Below are 21,335 nucleotides of genomic sequence, written 5' to 3'. Positions count from 1 at the left end.
TTATCTATTATTTCTACACTTCTAGTATACACGCAAAACAGTTTACATTTTTTACCCATTTCTCCCTTCATCCCTGGAGAAAGACTTCTGGATATGTGGAGGACAATATATCATGGAACAATACTGCTACACAAAAAGATGCACTCAGAAATATCACTTCCTCATCTATGCTACCCCATTTCCTTTCCCCTTTCTACCTGGAAAAAATTTGAAAGGTCTTTTATCCACTTTCAGCCATTAGAAAATGCCAACCTAAAAAGTTTTTTTTTGATAACTGGAAAGCACTAAGTTTTCGAGGGTATCTGTAACTGTCCCTGATGAGAATTTCTCGAGGTTTAATGGTAACTTATTTAAACTGATATTCTTCTGTAACAGGGAAGAGCTAAATCGGACTTCACGTTGGATCTGTTTTTTGGACTTTAACCTTTGCTTTTTGTTGCCTTTGTTATTATAATCACACATAATGGCCTGCATCAGGGAACCCTGCCCACCTGTCTTTGGCTGCCAGAAAAAAGAAATGAACACATCCCCTCACCGGGGCTGGTCATTCCAGGAGAGGTTTTGCAAGACTGATGGCCCTTTTACTTCCTCACTGCCTTTCCCTCTCTGATTCTATAAAAGAAACTGGCATCCAGACCCCGATAAGATGGTTTTTCAGAGACACTAGTCTGCCATCTTCTCAGTCTGCCGGCTTTCCGAATAACGTCGTATTCCTTTGCCTGAACACCTCGTCTCCGATTCATTGGCCTGTCATGTGGCGAGCAGAGCGAGCTTGGACTTGGTAGCACTTTCACTTTGACCTTAGGACATTGGCAAATATAGCAATTTATCTGTGAACTTACTTAAGCAAATGTCTAGCTTTGATCAACCAAAAAAATTCTAGGCCCACCTGTGTCTTTCTTCCAGCTCTTAATATTTTCTAATCCTATCCATCTCATCATCTGTCTCCTAAATTGTCAGCCAAGGAGTGAACACACAAAGTATTTGAAAATTTAACTGGTGTTGAGAATAGTGGGATTCAGGTGCTCGATTTACTTACTTTCTGTTGAGGCTGTCATCCCACAATTGCTGCAGTGTTACTTTGATCATTATTTTTAGTTCTTATGCTTAATGAGTTCTTATCCTGTTTGTGAGATTTGTTGAATTCCCTGAGTGTCTCCAAGACCATTCTTCATTTGACTTCAGATTTATCTTTTTTACTCTCTCTTGGACAGGACATCTCCATTTTGAGAGTTTACTTGACAGCCCTTCAGATGAATCCAAATGTATAATTTCCCCACCTTTTAGCACATACACTAGTCTCTTTGTTTTTACTTCATTTGCATAGCAGTGATCACTGAAATTAAATGCTTAACTGAAAGGTCAAAGAGGGGCAGGGGTCATTTGTTTTATTCACTAAAACTTAGGTTGTACTTCTTAAGTTCCTGGCTCAACCTTATCTCAGTAGGTAATCTTGCTTTCTATTTTGGATGGAAAGCAAAAAAAACAAAAACAAAAACCAAAATACTTTGGAGGGCAGGAGAATTGAGAAACAATTCAGCATAACAGCTTTACATACAGAAGAAAAACTCAGTGCCACCAGTGTTACCTCTCTCTTTGCTACTTCATATTCCTAGTGGGAGACCATGAGTCATCAGGAAAGAGTGCTCAGTGTGCTTTATTTAAGAGATAGTACTGTGAATAAACTATTTAAAGTATATATTTGATATGTAAGGGTCCAACAATTTTAAAAATATGAAAATTTTATTTTATGGTATCTTCCATTTTTATATTTTGTTTTGGTGTATTCTCTGGACAATAAATGACATTTTTGTATTAGTTCCTCACTGGCTGTTCCTTTTCAGGTTCCTTAGGTTCTTCATTTTTTCCGCTCAGAATATTTGTGGTGCACAGGGTCATCTTAGTCCTTTGGTAATTGGATCTTTTCTCTTGGATTCAATACTACTTTGTTGATTACTCCTAGATCCTTATCTGTGCCAGATCTCCTATATCCACCTGCCTACTGCCTATATCTCTGCTTCAGTATTTCCACAGGCACCTTAAATTAAAGGTGACTAAAACTGAATTTGTAATCTCTTTTTCTGCTGGCTTTTTCACGCAGCTGCTCAATTCAGAAACCTGTAACAGCCATCTTTAGCTCCTCCCCCCTCTTTACTTCCACTTTCTAACTGGTCTCCCTGCCTCAACTCCCTCTTCCACATCACAGCCATCAGAATGAGTCCTGGCTATGGAATATGACAGCCTAAAGTTCCTTAGTGTCTTCCCATTGAGTTTACAGTCCTTAGCGTTACATTTGTTACAAGGCCTGTTGGGATGTACTTCTGCAGCTTCTCTTTTTATTTTACCCTTTCCCTATTCCACAAATGGTACTGTTCAGCCACATCAAAGCCAGCTGTATGTGCAGCGTCAACAGCCTTGCTGATAGCCTGTTTCTTCTCTGGAAACATCTTTCCCCACTTTCTTTCCTGGTCATCCTTCAAGCTTGAACTCAGATGTTTCTTTCTCGGGGACTCAGTCTCCCATCTTCTCAGCAAGCAGCGTCTCCTCCATCCCCCGTGGCACCTCGTATACATATTTATCTAGTGTTATAAGCCTCTCCTTGAGCCCTTAAGGAGGAAGAAGGACCTATTTTTGACCTCTACAGCACTTAGCATAAATGTCTGGATTGAATAAATGAATGGATTGTTTTTAAAATTACAGCCATAAGGATGGTAAATTTTAACTGGCTATATACCCAGTTAATATTAAGGAGTTAATATTTTCCTTCATTTGGAGAACACTGGCTTTATTCCGTCTTGACGGTTTGGTCTTCTCCCGGTTATAGGTTCATTCCTTCTTGTCCGTTCTTGTGTTCTCCCGTCTTTTCCCCACTTGATCTGTAATCAGCCCTAAAGGACAGTGAAACTGCCTAGAATTAGGATCTTAAGTTTTGGCAGGAAGCCCTTCAGAGTTGGTGATCTGAGTAGTGTCTTTGCCAGCTGGAGTTTAGAACAAAGAAACCAAACAAACTCTTGGCACTCTCTGAAATGCAGCTTTTTGCTTCTTCAGAAATTGTGATTCTGGTCAGTTGACACTGACTTAGAAGTGTATGTAGAACTCAGAGTCCAGTGGCCACGATTACAGTTCCTCTGGATGCCTACAGTGCTTCACTAATTATTGAATTTGCAGCCTGTTTAGAATTGAAATTACAGTCTAATAGAATTTTGGAGCTGGACAGGACTTTTTACTTGAGATAATGTCATACCATTCCCTAAATGAGGAACACTAAGGTTACTTACCTAGTTAATGGCAGATTTGGGCTGTGATCTTGATATTTCTGGTTTAGTTCATTTTCTGTTTAACAGCATCTTTCATAGTTATAGGGAATGATAGTGCTGTAATCATTCTTAGAGGAGTGACAGTGTTTTACTTGCGGTCTCCCCACAAGCCTGAATGTTTTGGGAATGAGACTGTTCATTTACCAGAAAATCCTTCTGCCAGTTATGCATTCTGCTTTTTTTTCCAGTAAGAAAAATGACAAGCAATTTTACAATAAGGATGTTTCAAAAATTATTTGAATAAGTAGTAGATGAACATAATAGAACATTACAGAAGGGCTCACAGTGAAAATGTAAGATTCCCTACCTCCCTGCCCCAATTTCTCTCTTTCTCCACCCCAGAGGCCACTTGTTTTTTTAGGTATTCTTCCAAAGGAAATCCCCTTTCTCCTTTTTCTAAAATATCAAAATTTTAGCATTAAGATCTAAAGTATCAAAATTTCTAAAGTATCACATTTAGTAGTACTAAAAGTTTTTTATATCCGTTTTAGCCTTCAGTTTCTGAGTGATTTAATAAGAATCTCCGTCACCACCTCCCAACATTTTATGCTCACTTTCAAACATAGCATAGTTGAAAGAATTACAGCGGGTACTTGAATCCCGTCAACTAAGATTCTACCATTATATTTTACTGTATTTGTATTCTCAGTTCCTCCAGAACTCCTCATAAAGTCCACCTAGTTATATAAACAACCATGGATAGAATTTTGCTGCTTTTGCCACTGAAGGAAACCAAAGGCCTGAGAGTGGAGAGAGATGGAATGGTCCATGGTTTGAACTAGGAACACTTTTTTCTCTGTGTGTGTGTTTTAAGTGATTAGGATCAGCAAGGCATAACAACTTATTTATATTATGGATTCAGTTGCTTTAGTGCACAGGTTAAGAGCCTTACTGACCACCCTTTTTGATGTTTCGTTCTCTCGGCTTCTTTCTTGCACATTGGTCTCCCTTCTGATAAATCAAGCTAATAAGGCTGTGTTTGGCTTTAACAGAGAAGGGAGCTATTGTATGGGGAAGCCATTGAGTCGTGTACTTTTTTGAAGAAACATTAATTTTGATTGGAATGCTGAGAACAATTGTTTTAGTATTTTTATTTTTCTCCTTATATAAACAAAACAATCTAAATTTCTCTTATTGTACTCCTAGAAGCTTGTACATGAAGACCTTATTCTATAAATCCCTTACTAACAGGATACTTTTTTATAATTAACAATAAAACATAAAATAATCTTAAATATTACTTGATTTTTCCTAAAAGCAAAGTTAAAATAGATATTTGAAGTTTCAAGTGGGTTTTGATGAATGTGGCTTAAAATATTTTGGCAGTTTATTCTGACTGGGAATGGAGAAAGGAAAGCAAAAAAAAAAAAAAACTAATGAAAAAAATATTACCCATAATCCCTTCACTTTGAGGATGATCTGTGTTAACATTTTGTATATCCTTTTAGCCTTTCTTTTCATATTCACGTTTAAACAAAGGATAACAATATACAAGCCATTTCATAATCTGCTTTTCCTCCCTTCACATTAAATGAATTTCCTCATTTGATTCATATTCTTTTACTAAATGGTAAATTGTGTGTCTATTAAAACCATATGGAGGATGATAAATTTTCATTCCAAAAAATATGTTATGGAGGTCCTCTCTGGTTATCAGATCACTTTCAGTTTGCACTGATAGGAAAGGAATTAAAAGGGTAGTGAAGCAGTGCTGCTGGTTTGAGAAGTAGATCAAGGCAAGACAGGCTTAAAGCCATGCAAGCAGTTCTCATTTTTAATAAGTCAGCTAAGATTGGACAAACTGGCAATTGCAGATATTTTTATCCTGTATATTTTAGTAGGACTCTTGATGTTTAGCAGAATTACTCATATCATCACTGTGTCACATTGATGGAGGTATTTTTTAAAATACATAAATGCTGGTCAATTTTTTTAAAAAACAAAACAGCTTTGTTTCCAGCAGAGGTCTCATTAAAAGGACGTTTTGCTGCACTTGACTGAAAGATTGAAACAAAACGCTGGTTGACAGCTCTTATCTATGGGAGTGAACAGAGGGATCCTTTCTCTCCCTCTCTTATTCATCTGGCAGGAAAGTTAATCTAGTTGCTTTGTATTTAGGGAAGCAGGCTTTCTTTATAGGGATTCCTTTTCTAAAGTGGCATTAATGTTCGATTAAAGTTGCTGTGGGAAAGGAGAAATGGGCCCAGGGCCCCTTGGTGGACATGTTCTCATGATGGTAGTGACAGCAGTGCAGTAGAAAACAAACCTTATTTGTGGAATAGACATTGATAAGGCTGGGTGACAAGTGATGTCCTGGAAGCATCGTGCTCAGCGTTCTCACTTCTACCCTGCCTTGTGATACCTCTGAAAAAGCCTTTAAACAAATTGTAGATACACATGTTCAGGAACCCCAATTGCAGAAAATGGTAACATTAAAATACATTGAATTACTTTAAGCCTCCAAGAGCAATTAACCCAATTTATAAGAAATTTACTTTGAATTCTTTAGTGTCTATCTTTTAATAGTGATTTATTTCTCTCTTTAGTAAAAAGTTCTTGACAGGAGAAGAACCTGAACTACACTGACATTTGAGCAACTCTCTTGGAACTTGCATCACTTTTATTTTAAGGCAGTTCTTTGGGGCAGGGAGTTTGGAATTGTTTATTTGTTTTTCTTTTTTTCTTTTGTGTGTGGCATGGGCATGTGTGCATGATATGTATATTAGAAAAGCCTTTTTTTCCCCTTCAGGGTTATAAACAAAGCTTGAAGATAATTCTGTAGTAAAATGAAAGTAGGTGGAGCAGTAATGTTTTAACTGATACTGAAGCAGCCATTGACCAAACCTATCAAATGGTCTTATCTGTTTTCCTGTGATATGTGTATTTATAATTACTGAGTTCAGAGGTATTTGACGTTTCCTTCCTTTGTACAACGTTAAGGAATACTTTTAAATGTTTTATGTTGTTCGTTAGATATTTTAAAATACTATTCCAACTTATGTTCATTTCTATCTGATGTTAAGTATAAAGTTGCAGAGTTAGCTTAGCTTGAACACTGATTTCAGCTGGCATGAAATGAGTATAGAGTGGCATCTGTCCAAATTAAGTTAAAAACAAAGGAAGTTCCTGTGTGTAATTTCCTGTCTCTTACAACAAAAACAAAAGCAAGCAAAAAACCTTCTATAATTATTAAGCCCTTTTCAGAATATCTAATATTGAAACTATGAATTTTGGTATTTTACTATGCTAAATTGTTTGCTAGCTGTTCTCATTCACTTTATTAGTAGACATTTTCTTAACAGATATTTATTTGTTTTTCTTTTTCTTTATCAGAACACAGCAATGGAGGAAACAGCTATATGGGAACAACACACGGTGACACTTCACAGGGTGAGTTCTGTTGGAGTAAATAATCTGTGTGTAGGTCAGGATACTGGCAGCTTTTGAAAACAATAGAGGAAAGCCAGATGTCAGGAAGCCAGAAGAAAGGGGAAGAACTTTTCTATATTCCTTTGTTTAAAATTAGAGTTGCAATAAATTCTTTATTAAGGTCAAAAGTGAACATGATTACTTTTTCATACATCCTTTTGGTTGTTATTTGTATATTGCTGTTTTTAATCATGACTTAAGAAATTAAGTGGTTTATTTTTAAAAATTTGATCAGATTAAAGACACCCTATTTTCGTGTAAATTGTAAACTGTTTCAGCTTTTCTGAGTATATATGTTTGTATTGTAGGCTTGGGGTTTAAAATTGAACAGGGTCATGCGAGTAATAAAATCTTAAAAGATACTCCTTGATTTGAAACATCCAGAGCCAAGCTCTTGCTTAAGCAATTGCAGATGGGCAGAGAGCAAATCGCAGTGAGCTGGGTAAGAGTAAGAGCTTTGTGGGACTTCCCTGGCGATCCAGTGGTTAAGACTCCGCGCTTCCAATGCAGGGGGAGTGGGTTTGATCCCTGGTTGGGAAGCTAAGATCCTGCATGCCACTTGGCACTAGAAATAGATGGAAAGTTCTGGAATAAGAATTAAATAATAGCTTTTTTTTTTTTTTAAAAAGAGCTTTGTCTGAAATGAGACTGCCCTGAATTTGAATCCTACTGCTGCCTACTTCCCTTTAGAAATGAGCAAGTGACCAAACCCGCTTCTAAAGCATTGGTTTTCAGTGTTAAAAATGGGGCTTATGCCACCGCGTGCTTGACATAAAGTAGTGCCTCCCATAAATCTCTCCTTTCCTCCCTTTGAAGAGAGCTGAATCTACTGATTACTCTTCTCCTTAGAGAATGTACAGAAAGAGATTAGAGAATATTTAAATATTTTACACTTACTATTTCTACCAGCTGTATCCATTACTAGGAAAATGGAAAGGGGGAAAATCATGTTCCTGAACCACCCTGCACCTGACTACTCGTGAATCTTTGAATCTACACATGATAGACAATGGGTAAATTAATTATTAAAAAACAGTGATTTCAGATAAGACTTTTTTGTGTCTCCCTAAATGGTGAAAGAAATCATTAAATAATACTAACCTTAACTTTTAATTTATAAAGCTAAGGTATGGCCTGAATTTGAAATGTGCTGATAGCATATTTAAATCAGATTAAACATATACCATCATACCTTATAAATGTTTAATTGGCTGGTTTTATAGAGTAATTTGGTATTTTACCACATTACATTTATTTTCTTAATACCTTTATTATTTTTATTGGTATAATTTACACACAGTAGGATTCATCCTTAGTATACAGTTCTGAGTTTGACAAACGCATTTAGTCATGTAAGTCATATAACCACCACTACAGACAATATAGAACAATTCCATCTCCCTGAAATTTTTCCTTGTGCCGTTTGTAGTCAACCCCGTCCGCTTACCCTGAGCACTTAGTAACCACTGATGTGTTTTCTGTTCCTATATGTCTGCTTTTTCTCTCATGTAGGTGAACTCATACAATACATAGCCTTCTGAGACTGGTTTCTTACACTTAGCCTAATGCACTTGAGATTTCTCTGTGATGTACTTATATCATTAGTGCTTATTGATGAATAGTATTCCATTGTATGAATGTAGAATAATTTGCTTATTCATTCTCCAGTCTTGATACCCTGGGGTGGTTTCCAGTTTTTGGTGATTGTGAATAAATCTCTAGTGTACAGGTTTTTGAATGAACATAGCTTTTAATTTCTCTTGGGTAAATTCCTAGGAATGGAATTGTTTTTAGTTTGTAGTTCTCTAAAGACTAATGATTTTGAATATCTGTTTATGCGCTTATTTGTCATCCATTATCTTCTTTGGTAAAATGTATTCAAATCTTTTGCCCATTTTTAATTAGGTTTTTTGTTTTCTTATATTGACCTTAAACAAATAGACTGCCAGTTTTTCTCCAGCAAAAATGGGTTTACTTGGGATCAACAAAGAATTGCAATTCAGGGTCTGCAGCCACTGCAAGACACAGTGCAAGACCTCAGCAAAAATAGAACTCTTTTATAGAGGGGAAAAGGAAGTTGGGAGGGCTGTAGTAAACAGAGTCCATTGGAGGAATTGAGAGTCCTGAGTGTAGTGGTTGTTCATTGGCTGAATTGTGGCAGTCTGTCATTGGCTGAGTTCTTGGCAGGCAAGAAGAGGAAGTCTTTCTTCTTGCTGGGCTCTGCTAACAGCACAGTGCATGAGTGCTCCCCCTTCTGGCTTCCCAACTCTATATTTTAATTGAGGTTTCGTTTATTAATTTTTATACTTACTGTTTTTTTAAGCTGTGGTAAAATACACACAACAAAATTTGCCATCTGTCCAGTTCCTTTGTCCGTTTTTAAATTGGGTTTTATTTGTTGAATTGTAGCAGTTTTTATGTATTCTGGTCATTAACCCCTTATCAGATATATGACTCATAAGTGTTTTTTTTCCCATTCCATGTATTACCTTTGTACTCTGTTATTTGTGTCCCTTGGTGCACAGAAGTTGTTACTGAGTTTTGAGAGTTTTGCATATCTTCTGGATACAAGTTCTTTAATAGGTATTGTTTTGCAGATATTTTTCCCAGTCTGTGGCTTGCCTTTTTCCTTCTCTTAACAGTGTCTTTTGCAGAGTATAAGTTTTAAATTTTGATAAAGTACAATTTGTTAGTTTTTGCTTTTATTGATTTTGCTTTTGGTTTTGTATCTGAGAAGTCTGCCGAACCTAAGGTCCCAAATATCTTTCCTGTTGTTTTCTTCTGGAAGGTTCTGTTTTGTTTTAATTAAATTTTGTATATTAAGATTTTTTTAGGGGATTTTTAAAAATACGGATATCCAATTTTTTGAACAACCATTTATGAAAAGGTTATCCTTTCTTCATTTAATTGCTTTCTCCCTTTGTCAAAAATCAGTGACCATATATGTTTCGGTCTTTCCCTAGTCTCTTCTATTGATCGGTGTGTCTGTCCTTTGCCAGTTACTTCTGCCTTGATTATTGTAGCTTTATGTTAAGTTGGAAATCAGGTAGTGTGAATCCTCCAAACTTACTATTATTATTTTAAATTATTTTGACTAGTTCCTTTGTCTCTGTATATAAACTTTAGAATAAGTTTGTCAAATTAAAAAAAATCTGCCAGGATTTTTCATTGGGATTGCATTGAATCTACAGATTAATTTGGGGAGAATAGACATTTTAATGGTATTGAGTATTCCAGAATATGAATGTGATATAGCTCTTAGACATTTTAATGGTATTGAGTATTCCAGACTATGAATGTGATGTATCTCTTCATTACGGTTTTGTATTTTTCGGCATACAGATTCTACACACGTTTTGTTAGATTTCTAGTCAAGTATATTTTTTATGTTTCCTCATGCTATTGTAAATGGTATTTTTTAAATTTCAGTTTTTGATTGTCTGTTAATATGTAGAAATACAATTGATTTTTTTTTTTTTTTAAATAGTGAACTTGTAACTTTTCTAGAGTTCTAGGAACTTCTTTGGTAGATTCTTTGGCATTTTTCTATGCAGTCATCTCATCTGTGAAGAGAGGCAGTTTTATTTCTTCGTTTCTGATCTATATGCTGTTCATTTCTTTTTTTTGCCTTATTGTACTTGCTAGGACTTCCAGGGTGTTGTTGAATAGGGACAGTAAGCAGGCATCCTTGCCTTATTCAAAATTTTAAATGAAAGCATTCTTTCACTATTATGTATTATGATGTTAGCAGTAAGGTTTTTGTAGATGCCCTTTATGAGGTTAAGGAAGTTCTTCTGTTTTGCTATTTACTGGGTTGAGGAAGTTAGCTTTTATACTTAACTTTGCCTTTTTTTTTTTTTTTTTTTTTGCGGTACGTGGGCCTCTCACTGTTGTGGCCTCTCCCGTCGCAGAGCACAGGCTCCAGACGTGCAGGCTCAGCAGCCAATGTCTCACGGGCCCAGCCGCTCTGCGGCATGAGGGATCTTCCCAGACCCGGGCACGAACCCGTGTCCCCTGCATCGGCAGACAGACTCTCAACCACTGCGCCACCAGGGAAGCCCAAGAGGCTTTTTTAAAAATCATGAATAGATGTTGGATTTTGCCAGTGCTTTTTTTGTAAGTATTGATTGAGGTTATCATACGAGTTTTCTTTTCAGTCTGTTGGTATGGTCAGTTTCTTGCATTTTGGATGTTGAAGAGCCTTTCATTCCCAAGATAAATTCTACCTAGTTGTGATGTATTATTCATTTTATACATTGCCGGATTGATTTGCTAATGTGTTATGAAGATATTTGTTTCTGTGTTCATGAGGAATATTGGTTAGTACTTTTCCTTGTGTTTTTATTGGTTTTGGAGTAAGGAAAGCTACCAGCGTCAATACAAGCAGTTGGGAAGTATTCTTCCCTATTGTGTTCTGTGGTAGAGTTTGTGTACAACTGAAGATATTTCTCCCTTAAATGTTTGGTAGAATTTACCAGTGTAGCCATCTGGTTCTGGAGTTTTCTTTGTGAGAAAACTTTTAACTATAAATTTATTTTCTTTAATTTTATATAGGACTATTCAGGTTATGTATTTCTTCTTTGTTAGCTTTTGGAGATTTTTTTGGTAACTTTGGTAGTTTGTATCTTTCAAAGTATTAGTTCCTTTTATCTAAACTGTCAAATTTATAGACATAAATGTTCATGACATTCTCTTATTTTAATATTTTAGGATCTGTAATGTTGGCCCATTTTCATTTATGATCTTGGTAATTTGTGTCTTCTCTTATTTCTTGGTAAGCCTGGCTATAGGTTTAACAATTTTATTGACCTTTTCAAAATACCAGCTTTTCTTTTCATTGATATTTTTTATTTTCTGCTTTGTATTTCACTGATTTCTGCTCTTATTTTAATGTTTCTTCTGCTTACATTGGGTTTAAGTTGCTCTTCTTTTTATGGTTTCTTAAGGTAGAAGCTAGATCATTTGAGACCATAGGTGTAATTTGACCGTATCACATTACATTTGTTTTTCCCTAATACCTTTTTAGTTTTTAAATAAGGAAAATAAAATAAGACACTTAAATTAGCTAAAGTACATTTCTCTTTTCTACAGTTTTGCCTGGTTTTGTCAGTTGTGGGGAAATGTTAGGTTATTTACTACAGATCTGTATCTCATTAACTTAGGCAAAGTAGGAAAAGATTCTGAATGTTGAGAAAACAGAATCTGATTTTTTGAATGTGTTAAAAGTGTCACACCAACTCATCATGGTAGTTGTAATACTCAGGCAAGTATGGAACTCCTGTCTAGAAAGAAGGTCAGTGTAAAGTCCATTCTGTAGCTGGGCTCTTCTTGTGCTTCAGTTTTCTTTTGCTCTGAGGGAGGAAGGTACTAGCCCAGAAAAATGTCATCAAAAGATACATGGAGGGGCTTCCCTGGTGGCGCAGTGGTTGAGAGTCTGCCTGCTGATGCAGGGGACACGGGTTCGTGCCCCAGTCCGGGAAGATCCCACGTGCTGCGGAGCGGGGAGCGGCTGGGCGGGTGAGCCATGGCCTCTGAGCCTGCGCACCCGGAGCCTGTGCTCCGCAACGGGAGAGGCCACAACAGTGAGAGGCCCCGCGTACCGCAAAAAAAAAAAAAAAAAAGATACATAGAGATAAGATGAGTATATAGTTCATAATTCTTTGGTTTTCAAACATGTTAACTATTGTGCTGGGAACACAGAGCTCTGTTGCCTCTGGGCCTCATCAGAGAGGGACTATGACAGAATGGAAGTCCTCAACAACCATCTCTCCAGGAATCGTTTTTGAAGGTTTTTAAAAATAGACCTGTCATTGTAAGTCCAGAAACTTATGCCAAAGCATAATTCAGTTGACTTCATTTTCTGAGTCTGCAGAACTATACTTTCAGATATCTTTCCTTTGGTATTCTGAGTTGTTACAGAATAAAATTTAGACTGTCTAGAGCACTGTCAGCAAACTTTTGCTGCAAAGAACCAGATGATAAATAAATGCTTTAGGCCTTGCAGGCCATGCATCTCTGTCACAGCTTCTCAACTCTGTAGCTGTATTGCAAAAGCAGGTATAGAGAGTAGGTTAACAAATGGATGTGGCTATGTTCCAGTAAAACTTTATTTACAACAATGTGCAGCTAGCTGGATTTAGCCTGCAGGCCATAGTTTGCTGACCACTGATCTAGAGTAGTAGCTCTTAAGGTTTATTGTAGAGAGGAATCAACTGGATCATGCCCAACTACCAGAGATTCTGATTCATTTGGTCTGGGATGGGACCCATAATATGTATGTTTAAAAATGCATGTTTGAAATGGAGGGCCATGTCCTCTGGCATCACATTTTTAAGAAACGCTGACAAAGGAATGAGAGAAAGTTATTCTCCTTGAGGTGAGCCAAGTGAGCTTTTGGAATAGTAGTAAGTGACCGAGATAATTTGAGACTGTATGCTTTTGGCAATAACCTGGAGTTACAGATATTGTGTTTTGCCAGATAAGGGCTTGGTGTACTTAGTTATACCCAGTAAAACTTATTTTCACAGGAGGCCAATCTATTCAACAAAGTCACTCTTAGGAGATCAAATAGCAGCATTGTCTAGTAGCAATATAATGCAAACCACAATGTAATTAAAATTTTCCTAGTCTTCACATTGAAAAACGTAAATTATGGGTGAATTTTATGATAGATCTCATTTAACTCAGTATATCCAAAATGTTGTCATTTTCAACATGTAACTAATATTTAAAAATTGGTATACTGTACTTTTTTTTTTTTTTTCCCATACTGAGTCTTAAAAAACCGATGCACATCTTGTAATTTCAGCACCTTTCAGGTAAGGCTAGCCACCTTTTACGTGCTCAGTAGTTGTGTGTATAATGGCTATAGTATTGGCAAGTGCAGGTCTGTAGCTTGAGATGGTAGTTTGCATCCAGAGGGTCTTGTGTTCCACCCCTCCCACCCATGACATGCCCACAACTTTCTTTAGTTTCAGATGTTCTCCCTTAGAAAATGCACATATTTTTATAATTCTTTGAGAAATGAATAAATACTCAGGAATGAGTTAGTCATCTCTGCTTTTCTATTTTCTGAAAAAAGATTACATAAAAGATTAAGTGAATATTTCTATATTAAAGAATGAAAGGGTTGAGAGAAGTTAGTGAGAGGCTTGGCCAAGATGGCAGAGTAGGAAGACCCTGAGCTCACCTCTTTTCACGGGTACACCAAAATTAACAACTGTTTACAGAGCAATTATTGATGAGCAAGACTGGAGGCATAAAGATCTACAGCTAAAGATAATAAGAAGGAACCACAGTGAGGTGGGTAGGACGGGTGGAGTCATGGTCAAGACCCATACCCCCAGGTAGGCGACCCACAAATGGGAGGATAATTAAAATTGCAGAGGTTTTCCCCAAGGAGTGAGGGGTCTGAGCCCCACATCAGGCCCCCCAGCCCAGGGGTCCTGCACCAGGAAGACGTGTCCCCAGAATGTTTGGCTTTGAAGGCCAGCAGGGCTCACTTTCTGAAGACCCAGAGGACTATGAGAAATAGACACTTTACTCTTAAAGGGTGCACATAAAATTTCACACCCTCTGGGACCCAAGGCAGAAGCAGTAATTTGAAAGGAACCTGTATCAGACCCATCTTTTGATCTTGGAGAGCCTCCTGGAGAGGGGCAGGAGACAACTGGAGTGCACCCGAGGAACACAGACATTGGCAGCAGACATTAGGGGAGCTCATTCTACCACGTGGACACTGGTGCTGGCAAGAGTCATTGTGGAACGGTCCCTCTAGCTTATCAGCACCAGGACCCACAGGGCCCTGCAGTCAGACACCCTAGGACCTGGCTGCACCCACTTCTGAGTTGGCACTAACCCTGGGGCCAGCTTCACACAGCAGTGGGTATGCACCAGTCCCAGCACCCCCTGGGACTCAGCCCCGTTCACCAGTGGTTCCACACCAGCTCTGGAACTCCTGTGCCCTGCAACCAGAGACCCCAGGACCTGCCTTTGCCCACCAGTTGGCCAATACTAGCCCTAGAACCTGGCTTCACTCACTGATGGGTGGGCATCAGCGCCGGGATTCCCTGGGCCCCATCCCCACCCACAAGCCGTGTGACACCAGCCCCAGGACTCCTTGGGCCCCTCAGAATGGCTGTCATCAAAAAGTCTACAAATAATAAGTGTTGGTGAGGATGTGGAGAAATATGGGAACCCTAGTACACTGGTGAGAATGTAAATTAGGGCAGACACTATGGAAAGCAGTATGGAGGTTCCTCAAAAAACTAAAAATAGAACTGCTGTATGATCAAGCAGTTCCACTTCTGGGTATATATTCGAAGAAAACAAAAACAGTAATTTGTAAAGATACATGCACCCCAGTGTTCATAGCAACATTATTTACAATAACCAAGATATGAAAGCAACCTAAGTGTTCATCAACAGATGAATGGATAAAGAAGATGTGGTATGTGTGTGTGTGTGTGTGTGTGTGTGTGTGTGTGTGTGTGTGTGTGTAATGGAATATTACTCAGCCATGTAGAAGAATAAAATAAGGTCATTTGCAGCAACATGGGTGGACCTAGAGGGTATTATGCTTATTAGACAGAAAGAGACAACGTGTTAGTTATCATGGATATGCAGAATCTAAAAAAATAAACCAGTGAATATAACAAAAAAGGAACAGATTCACAGATATAGAGAACAAACTAGTAGTTACCAGTGGGGAGAGGGGAGGGGGGAGGTTTGGGATAGGGGTAGGGGGTTAAGAGTTACAAACTACTGTTTATAAAATAAATAAGCTACAGGGATATATTATATAGGATGGGAATATAGCCAATATTTTATAGTAACTATAAAAGGAGTATAATCTATAAAAACTTGTATCACTATGTTGTATACCTGAAACGAATACTATATTATAAATCAACTATACTTCAGTAAAAGTTTTTTTAAACACTATGTTGTACACCTAAAACTAAAAAAAAAAAATCAAATGGTGAAAGTATGTTGAAAGCAAGGAATCTAGTTAAGAAATCATCTAAGGGCAAGCAGCTAAGTGTTTCAAATAGGGAGGGGATTGAATAGGAAGTAAACTTGGAACGGGGTGCCAAGACAATGCAGTGAGGGAAAGAGTAGTCTTACTGGGACAATTGGTCAACAGCATTGAAAGTAATGAATTTTGACTCCTACTTCACACCAAGAACAAAAATTAACCTAAGATGGATCATACACCTAAATGTATGTGCTAAAACTGTAAAACTCTTAGAAGAAAACACAGGAATAAATCTTCATGACCTTGGGTTAGGCAATGGTTTCTTAGATATGATCTTGAAAATAAAAGCAACAGAAGAGAAAACAGGTAAAATTGGACCACATCAAAATTTAAAACTTTTGTGTTTCAAAGGAAACCAAGAAACTCTCAACAGGAAAGTGAAAGGATAACCCACAGAATGAGAAAGAATTTGCGAGTTACATATCTTATAAGGGACTTGTATCCAGAATATAGAAATTCAGTAGTAAAAAACCAAGTAATTCAGTTTTTTAAATGGACTGAATATTTGAAAAACATTTCTCAAAAGAAGATATAGAACTATTTAATAAACATATGAAAAGATGCTCAACAGTACTGACCATCAGGGAAATATATGTCAAAAATGACAGTGAGGGCTTCCCTGGTGGCACAGTGGTTGAGAGTCCACCTGCTGATGCAGGGGACACGGGTAAGTGCCCCGGTCTGGGAGGATCCCACATGCCGCGGAGCAGCTAGGCCCGTGAGCCATGGCCACTGGGCCTGCGCGTCCGGAGCCTCTGCTTCGCAACAGGAGAGGCCACAGCAGTGAGAGGCCTGCGTACTGCAAAAAAAAAAAAAAAATGACAGTGAGATACCCTGTCACACCCTCTAGAATGGCTGTAAAAGCAGGCAATAATAAGTATTGACGAGGATGTGGATGTTGGCTGGTGGAGCCAACTGTGGTAAACTAAGTAAGGTATTTCTCAAAAGGTAAACATACGTAGAATTACCACGTGGCCCAGCAATTCCACTCCTAGGCATATACCCAAGAGAAGTGGAGACAAATACTGACATAATAACTTATAAACGTGGTTGTTCATAGCAGCATGACTCATGATAGCCTGAAAGTGTAAAGAACACACATGCCCATTAACTGATGAATGATGAATAAGCAAAATGTGGTAAATCCATATAATGGAATATTGTTCAACAGTGAAAAGAAGTGAAGTACTGATACATGCCGTGACATGGATGAACCTTGAAAACGTTACCCTAGCTCGAAGAAGCCAGTCACAAAGGACCATTATTGTATAATTCCATTTATATGAAATGGTCAGAACAGGTGAATAGACAGAAAGATGAGTGGTTTTTAGGATGGGGGAGTTCAGGGATGATGGCTGAAGGGTAGGGAATTGCATTTTAGGGTGATGAAAATTTTATGCAAGTGATTGTGATGATGGTTGCACAACTCTGAACATACAAAAAACATAGAATTGTACATTTTGAAGAGTGAATTTACGGTAGGTGATTTACATGTCAGTAAAGCTATTCTAAGAAAAGGGGCCAGGGAGGGGGAATCTTACATATCTGTTGAGTAGCTCCAGGCTAATGTGTGGTGGGTAGAAGGTAAGCATTTACACTGAGGTAAGCATGTGAGCTAAGCTAGGCTTGTTTTATCTGGTTGAAGGCCATTGTGTACATTTATAGAGTGTATTATGAATGTTTCAAATCCTTTATTTTATTTAATTCTCTGTGAAATAGGGGTCAATAACCACATGGAATAAACTGAGTCTCAGAAAGGTCTAGTGAAATGTCCCGAAGAGGTACATCTTGAGCACAGGTCTCTGGACTCATCATATAATGCTCTTTCCACTTATATGTAAAATTTAATTTTAAATATTAGAAATACTTATGGAATATAATATCTGAAATTCAGAACTCCTAATTCTACCACGTAAACTACATATATATGTAATAAAATTAATAAAAAGTAGTAACCTTGGTAAGGAAGGAGCCAAAATTTTGGCTTTTTGTTTTTTTTCTGTTTTTTTTTTTTTTTTTTTTAAGTTTAGAACATTGGTGGTGAGGTCAGTTTTGTGGAGAAAATGACAGTTTGGAGAAGGGCAATTGGAGGTGTCCTTTAAGGAGCTGGAAATAGGAAAGTGGAATAAGAATTAGAAATGAAAGCTATTATTTTGGAAACAGAGCCACAAGAGCGAGTAACCAATGGGCTGATGAAGGACGCAGAGATAAAAAAGAACCAGTCTAACAGTAGTAGACATTTAAATATTTTGAGAACTACCAAGGTACAGTGGAAAAACTGTAGGGGTCTTGTGACTTCGGAACTAGTTTGGGCTTACCGCTCGCTAACTGATTTTGAACAGGCCTTTCAGATCTCTTGGGACCTCATAGAATTAAAGTGTTATCAGAGTTGATAAAATCCTGATCTCTCTGACCAAGTCCACAGAGAAGTCCTACATAAGGTCTAGTTGACAGGTAGTAGAGTGACACATAGGATTCCAGGGCTTTTGAATTCGTTTGTAGAAAGGAAGTTGAACAAATGATTGCCGAGGAACCATTTGAAAAAATTGGTTCCATCCATTTAAAAAATTTTTGATCCCCGTGTTCACTGTGAAAACACATGACTAGAACAGTTTCCATAGAATGTTGAGGGTAGATTAGAAGAAGGGGAGAGGAGTCAAACTACAAAAACAATAGGAGTAAAACTGTATAAGGTGAGAAAAGTTAGAATTAAGTTAGTTGGTTGTAGAAATTTGGCATGAAAAACGTACGCGGGCCTCTCACTGCTGTGGCCTCTCCCGTTGCGGAGCACAGGCTCCGGATGCGCAGGCCCAGCGGCCATGGCTCACGGGTCCGCTCCGTGGCATGTGGAATCCTCCCGGACCGGGGCACGAACCCGCGTCCCCTGCATCGGCAGGCGGACTCTCAACCACTGCGCCACCAGGGAAGCTCACGGGGAGAATCTTTAAGTAGAGAATTGGGCATATTTGAAGGAGACAGAAGAATCTTTGGAGGAGAGGTTATTCATATTGTGCAGTTACATTTCTGCAAATGAATCAACAGTCAACCTTCAGGATTTTTTTTCCCTTTTTAAAAAATCTTTTAAGGAATCAAGAAATACTATAACAGATAAGTGGGCAAACCTTGTCTGTAAAAGGTCAAATAGTAAATAGATTCAGCTTTGTTGGCCATATGTTCCCTGTTGCAAGTACTCAGTGCAAAAGCAGTTACAATGAAATGTATAGGAATGGGCATGGCTAGTGTCCAGTGAAACTGGGCAAATAACAGATTCCAGGCCTCTTGTTTATCATAAACTCAGTTTCACTACCAGGCACAGGTAGAAATACATATTATTGTTGCTTATGGCTCCCTGTGATGTCAAAAGGACAAAATATGATGAAAATAAAATTCTTTGATGCATTTAATTTCATCCAAAAGCTATAACCATGTGTGTGTGTGCACATACAGATCAATGAGATCATATTATACTGCTTTACACTACTTCTCCCATCACCATAATAAAAACCATTATCTTGGACATTTTCTCATGTAAACATATAAAAATCAACTATATTTTGACACACCTAAAATTTTTTTATGGTAAAGATATATGAGAAAAATGGATTATTTTCCATTTCTTTTGAAAATCCCTCTGAAAAGCACCATGTTAGTCTTTTGTAAATCCACTACAGAGCATACGATTGCCTCAATAATAATAATTCTACTACTGTCAATTTTGATTACTGGAAACAGTGTTAAAAAAAATTTTTACAAATGCTCACCCTGTTCCTCTTCCCATTTAAAGAAATGGTTTTACTCTATGTAGACCATATAGCTATTATATAATTTAACCTTTCTCCCTTTAATCCGCATTTAATCCTGTAAGTAGGTGTATATTTAATGCTTATCACCAGTCCTTTCCATGTGCCTCTTGTCATTTTGATTGTCAGAAAGTTATTTTCTATTAGGAAAGGATCATGAAAAATAATATTCCCTGTGTTTTTCTTATATGTTTATTAGCTTTTCTGTGCCCTTTTATACTTGAAGATTAGCTTTACTGGATATAAAATCCATGGCTCATTGTTTCCCTTGAGTATCTTAACTATGTTATTTTTGGCATAATGTGTTGCTACCCGAGTGTGATGATAATCTAATTTATATTTCTTTTTAAATTATAGCTCTTTTTGCCTAGATGCCAAAGAATCTTCTGCGTTAAAATCTAGTCATTTTATTTGAGTATATTTTGGCATTTCCTCTGAATTGATATTCTCAGGTATCTACAGTGATTTGTGTCCTTTGAGTATACAGTTTCAATTATATATATAAATATATGGGAGGATATAAAAATACATAAATCAGGAAAGTTATTTTAGTTTAGGAAAGTTCTTTATTTAATTTTAGTTTTACTATTTTTTTTCCTCCTATTTCAGTTTAGTCTTCAGGTATTCCTTTTATACGTATGTTGTATCTCTTTTGCTTGTCTTCATTATTTGTAATTTTCTCTCAAATCCTTTTAAAAAAATCTCCTGAATCATTTCTTCTTTGTTTTATAAAAAATTTCTCCTTTTTACTTTGTTTCTTTCATGGTATTATGTTTATTTGTGTTCCTATCTAAAATGGCTTTTTAAAATTTCAAATTAATTCTTGAATTCTTTCAGCCTCATTTCTGAATTCTTAAAATTCTTTATTTTTTGAGTTTTTGAATTTTATTTTATTTTTTATACAGCAGGTTCTTATTAGTTAACTGTTTTATACATATTAGTGTATACATGTCAATCCCAATCTCCCAATTCATCCCACTACCACCCCCCCACCACTTTCCCCCCTTGCTGTCCATGTGTTTGTTCTCTACATCTGTGTCTCTATTACTGCCCTGCAAACCAGTTTATCTGTACCATTTTATTAGGTTCCACATATATGTGTTAATATACGATATTTGTTTTTCTCTTTTGGACTTACTTTACTCTGTATGACAGTCTCTAGATCCATCCATGTCTCTACAAATGACCCAGTTTTATTCCTTTTTATGGCTGAGTAATAATAGTCCATTGTATATATGTACCACATCTTTATCCATTTGTCTGTTAATGGGCATTTAGGTTGTTTCCATGACCTGGCTATTGTAAATAGTGCTGCTGTGAACATTGGGGTGCATGTGTCTTTTTGAATTATGGTTTTCTCTGGGTATATGCCCAGGAGTGGGGTGGCTGGGTCATACTGTAATTCTATTTTAGTTTTTTAAGGAATGTCCATACTGTTCTCCATAGTGGCTATATCAATTTACATTCCCACCAACAGTGCAGGAGGGTTCCCTTTTCTCCACACCCTCTCCAGCATTTGTTGTTTGTAGATTTTCTTATGATGCCCATTCTAACTGGTATGAGGTGATACTTTGGATTTGCATTTGTACTTTGGATTTGCATTTCTTAATAATTAGTGATGTTGAGCAGCTTTTCATGTGCTTCTTGGCCATCTGTATGTCTTCTTTGGAGAAATGTCTATTTAGGTCTTCTCCCCATTTCTTGATTGGGTTCTTTGTTTTTTTAATATTGAGCTGCATGAGCTGTTTATAT

The 21,335-nt window shown here is 37.3% G+C and overlaps 1 protein-coding gene across 13 annotated transcripts in view; it reads left to right on the top strand.

Annotated features, from left to right (window-relative positions):
- TJP1 (tight junction protein 1) overlaps positions 1–21,335 on the top strand; it is a 257,714-nt gene that overhangs the window by 159,804 nt on the left and 76,575 nt on the right. For all 13 annotated transcript variants that reach the window (XM_067030107.1, XM_067030106.1, XM_067030109.1 and 10 more), the window contains one exon: positions 6,651–6,707. In XM_067030107.1, coding sequence (XP_066886208.1) covers positions 6,651–6,707 — 57 coding nt within the window. The remainder of the gene's footprint in view (positions 1–6,650; positions 6,708–21,335) is intronic.

Source organism: Kogia breviceps, chromosome 3 (assembly GCF_026419965.1).
Source record: "Kogia breviceps isolate mKogBre1 chromosome 3, mKogBre1 haplotype 1, whole genome shotgun sequence".
Classification (NCBI taxonomy): Eukaryota; Metazoa; Chordata; class Mammalia; order Artiodactyla; family Physeteridae; genus Kogia; species Kogia breviceps.
The sequence above is the reverse complement of the archived record's forward strand: the minus strand, read 5'-3'. Positions and strand labels throughout refer to the sequence as shown.